This window comes from Otolemur garnettii, unplaced genomic scaffold (genome assembly GCF_000181295.1).
Source record: "Otolemur garnettii isolate 467f Iridium unplaced genomic scaffold, OtoGar3 scaffold00244, whole genome shotgun sequence".
In the NCBI taxonomy this organism is placed as follows: Eukaryota; Metazoa; Chordata; class Mammalia; order Primates; family Galagidae; genus Otolemur; species Otolemur garnettii.
Genome location: NW_003852639.1, coordinates 1,608,486 through 1,614,746, shown reverse-complemented (window position 1 = coordinate 1,614,746; position 6,261 = coordinate 1,608,486). Strand labels below are relative to the sequence as shown.

The 6,261-nt window shown below is 40.6% G+C and overlaps 1 protein-coding gene across 1 annotated transcript in view; it reads left to right on the top strand.

Annotated features, from left to right (window-relative positions):
* Positions 1–6,261, top strand: part of NUP210L (nucleoporin 210 like) — a 147,392-nt gene that overhangs the window by 12,491 nt on the left and 128,640 nt on the right. Inside the window, 3 exon segments of the mRNA XM_023508329.1 lie at positions 1,469–1,600; positions 3,331–3,424; positions 4,507–4,657. Of these exon segments, the coding sequence (XP_023364097.1) occupies positions 1,469–1,600; positions 3,331–3,424; positions 4,507–4,657 (377 nt within the window).

The window sequence follows — 6,261 nt, the reverse complement described above, 5'->3', positions numbered from 1 at the left end:
AGTAGCTGGGATTATAGGCGTCTGCCACAACACCTGGCCATTTTTTTTGGGGGGGGGAGGGGTTTGGTCTCAAACTCATGAGCTCAAGCAATCCACCTGCATTGGCCTCCCAAGGTGCTAGGATTACAAGCGTGAGCCACTGTGCCCAGCCTTCTCTTCTTATTCTATATTGTTTCAATTAGTGTTTCTAAATTCCATTATGGGTATATTGACTGGAAGTATAGTTGGATCTAATACAATTGTTCCTAGGCATTTTGATCTCACAGTCCATGAAAAGAAAAATTGAAAAGAAGATAGAGGGAGAACGTTTATTGATAAGACTGACATAGGGTTGCCACCATTTCACTTTCCTAAATAAACACATTTTTTAAGACCTACTAGCAGGTGGCACCTGTGGCTCATGGGTAGGGTGCCAGCCCCATATACCGAGGGTGGCGGGTTCAAACCAAGCCAAACCCAGCCAAACTGCAACAAAAAAATAGCCAGGTGTTGTGGCAGGCCCCTGTAGTCCCAGCTACTCAGGAGGCTGAAGCAGAAGAATCACCTAAGCCCAGGAGTTGGAGGTTGCTGTGAGCTGTGACACAACAGCACTCTACCAACGGAGATAAAGTGAGATTTTGTCTCTACAAAAAAACAAATAAATAAATAATAAAATAAAATCTAGCCATTATTTCATGAAAGAAAAAATTTGACCACTTTAAAAGCAAAACTTAAGAATAGAGTATATTCCTTTAAAATGAATACAATTTAATTTTACTACTCACTTTTCTTTTTTTTCACTTTTAAAATTCTTATTCTTGGCTGAGTGAGTGGCTCAAGCCTGTACTTGAGTGCATCCAAGCACTTTGGGAGGCCAAGGTGTGGATCACCTAAGCTCAGGAGTTCAAGACCAGCCTGAGCAACAGCAAGACCCTGTCTCTATTAAAAATAAAAAAACTAGTTAGCCGTTGTGGTGGGCACCTGTAGTCCCAGCTACTCAGGAGGCTAATTCAAGGGAATTGCTTTGAGCCCAAGAGTTTGAGATTGTTCCATGGCAAGAGAGTAAGACTCTGTCTCAAACAAATAAATAAATAAATTACTTAATTAATTAAATTCTGTGTGTGTGTGTGTGTGTGTGTATGTGTGACAGAATCTCACTTTGTCACTCTTGGTAGAATGCTGTGGAGTCATAGTTTTCAGCAATCTCAAACCCTTGGGCTTAAGCAATTCTCTTGCCTTAGGCTCCCCAGTAGCTGGGTCTACAGGCACCCATCACAATGCCCGGCTGTTTTTATAGACGGGGTCTCTCTCTGGCTCAGGCTGGTCTTAAACCTGTGAGCTCAGAAAATCCATCTGCCTCAGCCTCCCAGAGTGCTAGTATTACAGGCATGAGCTGTAGCACCAAGCCTGAATAAGCTTTGAGTATTTGAGACATTTATTAGATTCATGACCTGTTGAATTAAATACTTAGTTTTTGGTTCCATCATAGTGACAGACCATGAACTACGCTGTGATGTTAAGGTTGATGTGATAGACAGCATCGAAATTGTGTCTCGAAGCCGGGAACTCTACGTAGATGATTCACCACTGGAACTGATGGTGACGGCATTGGATGCTGAAGGTAAAGAGTTTCAGCGGAGTCAACGTTGCCTAAAATAAAATAGTACTTAGTGTTTAGCACTTGGAAACAGAAGCTTGAGTGACAAAAGAATATTAGAAATAATACTTATTTTCTCATTTGGAGCTCATGTAAATGGCTAATGAATAATTCTGAGTATATTTTAATGTATTAGCTATACACGTTTATAAATTTGTCCATTATTATTATTAGTTATCTCAGAACTTTTCTTAAATATCCAAATTCTGCCAATGAGCTTTTGCTGATGGTCCCTAGACCAACAATTAAGAATTTTTTTTGGAATTTATTGCTAGCTTTGTTTTGATCAGTTCACTTTCTTTTCTTTCTTTCTTTCTTTTTTTTTTTTTTTTTTTTGAGATAGAGTCTCAAGTTGTTGCCCTTGGTAGAGTGCTTCAGCATCACAGCTCACAGTTATCTCAAACTCTTGGGCTTAAGTCATTCTCTTGCCTCAGCCTCCCAAATAGCTGGGACTACAGGCACGTGCCCCAACACTTGGCTATTTTTTTGGTTGCAGTTGTCATAGTTTCTTAGCAGGCCTGGGTCGGGTTCCAACCCACCACCCTAGGTGTATGTGGCCCATACCCTGTTGACTGAGCTACCTACAGGTGCCGCCTGATAGTTCCCCCTTTTTTTTTTTTTTGAGACAGAGCCTCAAGCTATCACCCTGGGTAGAGTGCTGTGGCATTACAGCTCACAGCAACCTCCAACACCTGGGCTTAGGCAATTCTCTTGCATCAGCCTCCCGAGTAGCTGAGACTACAGGCATCCACCACAACTCCCGGCTGTTTTTTGCTGTTGTTGCAGTTTGGCGGGGCCAGGTTTAAACCTGCCACCCTCTATATGGGGCCGGTGCCCTACCCACTGAGCCACAGGCGCCGCCCCAATCAGTTCACTTTTTATAGGACAACTAAATGTAAAACTATGAAAAAGTTATAATTTTAAGGTAATCTTTCTTGACATTGTTTTATATTGCTTTTAATACTATAAACTATACTCACAGTATTAAAACACTTAAATTTATTGCCTTTGCAAACTATTTAGTAAAGAGTAACTTTTAAAATCTGGCAAATGAACTATTCTACAATCTACCTTCTGTAAAAATTTCTGTTGAAGAGATCAGGATTAAGGATGCCTGTCTGGCTTGGCACCTGTGGCTCAAGTGGCTAAGGCGACAGCCACATACACCTAAGGTGGCGGGTTTGAATCCAGCCCAGACCCACCAAACAACAATGATGGCTGCAACCAAAAAATAGCCAGACGTTGTGGCGGGCACCTGTGGTCCCAGCTACTTGGGAGGCTGAGGCAGGAGACTCGCTTGAGCCCAGGAGTTGGAGGTTGCTGTGAGCTGTGATGCCACTGCACTCTACCCAGGGGGACAGCTTGAGGCTCTGTCTCAAAAAAAAAGGATGCCTGTCAACTGTAAGGTAGCCTTTATGTTAAAGGAACAGAAAGAATATGGTATAATTTTCGTCAACCAGAGTCCTTGAGTATGAGCTTGAGTCCTTTTACTTTCAGAAAGCTTGTATAGCAACAGTACTTATACCCTATAGGGATCTTCTTCACAAATGTGTTTTAATTCATTCATGGTAGTGCTTCTATTTGTTAATGAAAGAGACCTCAAAATAATTTTCTACTTAGATTTCCCTTCTTGTTGCAGATACTTGAATATTTTTTAATATGTGATTTTGTCCTGTTTTTGGCTTGCTCTACAGGAAATACTTTTAGTAGTTTGGCAGGAATGATGTTTGAGTGGAGCATTGCCCAGGATAATGAGTCAGCAAGAGAAGAACTATCTAGCAAAATGAGGTAAACTGAAAACAAACATAAATCATCTAAATGGAGGAGACATTTGCCATTTATTAGCATACTGAACAGCAGCCATTTGTATGAACTTTGATAATTTCTGTCTAAACTTTATATTCATGTGTTTGTGTTTGTCTGTTCGTCTTGAGAGTCTTGCTTTGTTGCCCAGACTAGAGTATAGTGGCTTCATTGCCCAAACTCCTGGGCTCAAGTGATCCTCCTGTCTTGGCCTCCAAAGTGCTAGGATTACAGGAATAAACTACCATGCCTTGCCTGTCTAGACTTTTTTGAAACAGATAAATTCACTGGGGAAATGTCTTTGATAGAATGACATATGATATAAATATAGGTATCTTCATGATAGCTTAATTTGAGGCATTACAGAGGAGTTCATGAACTCAGTACTATACAATCATTTGAGCATGGTATATTTTCTGGCAGTTTTATTGCTCAAACTGTTTGCACATGCTGAAGTAATCTACCAAGGAGATCTCAGACGATCCAAGTTTTAGTTCCATAACAATTTTAACCAGTGGCACATTATAGTCCTTGTGGAAACTGAGATTTAAAAACTTTTTATACTTGATAGACGTTGTTTAAAGTCTCTTAAAGACTTTTGGAAGAAGACATTGTTTGATTGCACTAGAAACAAATCTCGGCTTGGCCCTGTAGCTCAGTGGTTAGGGCGCCAGACACATATACCAGGGCTGGCAGGTTTGAACCCAGCCTGGGCCTGCCAAACAACAATGACAACCACAACAACAACAACAAAACAGCTGGGCATTATGACAGATGTCTGTAGTCCCAGCTATTTGGGAGCCTGAGGCAAGAGAATCACTTAAGCCCAAGAATTTGAGTTTACTGTGAGCTGTGACACCATGGCACTCTACTGAGGGTGACACAGTGAGATTCTATGTCAAAAATAATAATAATAATAATGATAATAAATAAATCTAGGTGGCACCTGTGACTCAAAAGAATAGGGCACTGGCCCCATATACCAGAGATGGCAGGTTCAAACCCAGCCCCAGCCAAAAACTACAAAAAAAAAAAGAAAGAAAGAAATCTCATTTTTTAATCTTTAGGATTCTGAAATACTCTGAAGCAGAATATTCTCCTCCAGTCTATATAGCTGAAATGGAAAAAGAAGACAAACAAGGAGATATGATTTTGGTGTCTGGGATTAGAACTGGTGCTGCTATTGTAAAAGTTCGAATTCATGAACCATTCTATAAGGTAAATTTTTTGCACTTTCATCTAATAGTCTACCTATGGAAAATATAGTTTCTTATGTCTATCGATAGTAGAAGCCCTCCAACCCAATGTGATTTGGACCAATAGTTGGCCATTTAATTGAAAAAGTCATTTGAAGTAGGTAAGCATTAAACAAAAACTTGTCTTCCTTAAACATTTTATTAACAAATTATAAGAAAAAATATAGCCGATATTTTCTTTTTTGTTGCAGTTTGGCCAGGGCTGGGGCTTGAACCCACCACCCTTGGCACATGTGGCCGGCACCCTACTCCCTGATCCACAGGCGCTGCCCGACATTTTCTTTTAAAACATACAACTGCATTTTTTTTTTACTGTAGGTCTTTTTTTGTTTTTTGAGACTGTCTTACTATGTTGCCCTGAGTAGAGTGCTGTGACATCCCATTTCACAGCAACCTCCAACTCTCGGGCTTAAGCAATTCTCTTGCCTCAGCCTCCCAAGTAGCTGGGACTACAGGTGCTTGCCACAACACCTGAGTATTCTTTTGTTGTAATTGTCATTGTTGTGTAGCAGGTGTGGGCCCTGTTCGAACCCACTAGCCCCAGTGTATGTGGCCAGTGCCCTAACCACTGACCTTACAGGCGCCAAGCCTGAAGGTCTTATGTAACTACATTTTATTTACCAATCTTTTTTTTTCTTAGCACATAGAATTTTTATTCAATACTTATTGAAAGAGTCCTTTTAGACTTAATTGGACATCGATTTTTCTGATATATCTCTTCAGTGCTTACACAAAAAGGAAAATAGGAGCAGAAAAATTGATTAAACTCGCTCACATTCAAATTCCAACTCCTCAATCACATGCTGACCTAGTCTTGGGGGTGCCCCTGTGTTGCCACACAAAATTGTCTTCTGTGCTATCGGGGTGCTGGGGAGGCAGCCTTTCTTTAAGGAATTTACTTTTTAAAAAGCCTTTGGATGCTAAAGTCCACTTGGGACTCCAATTTAGGCAATGTAGGTAATCTAGGTAATCCCCACCCCTTCCCCATTCCTACCAAATTCTAGAGATTAAAGAGGTGGGTCCCTGTTACCTTAGGAGAGGATATCTCTTCTCAAATGCTGACACCCTACGGGTATGGTGGTGTAACATGAGACACCTTGATTTAAGAGACTGAAATGTGAATTAAATATGGATATATATATACTTTTTTTTGGTTTTAATTAAATCATCACTGTGTACATTAATGCAGTCATGGGGTACAGTGTGCTGGTTTTATATACAATTTGAAATATTTTCATCAAACTGGTTAACATAGCCTTCATGGCATTTTCTTAGTCACTATATTAAGACATTTATATTCTACATTTAGTAAGTTTCACATGTACCCTTGTAAGATGCATCGTAGGTGCGGTTCCACCAGTTACCCTCCCTCCACCCATTCTGCCCCCTCCCCTCCCCTCCCTTTCCCCTTTCCTTATATTCTTGGGATATAATTGGGTATAACTGAGTGCATTCATATTATTTACCAATATATATATATATTTTTTGAGACGGAGCCTCAAGCTATCCCCCTGGGTAGAGTGCCATGGCATCCCAGCTCACAGCAACCTCCAACTCCTGGGCTCA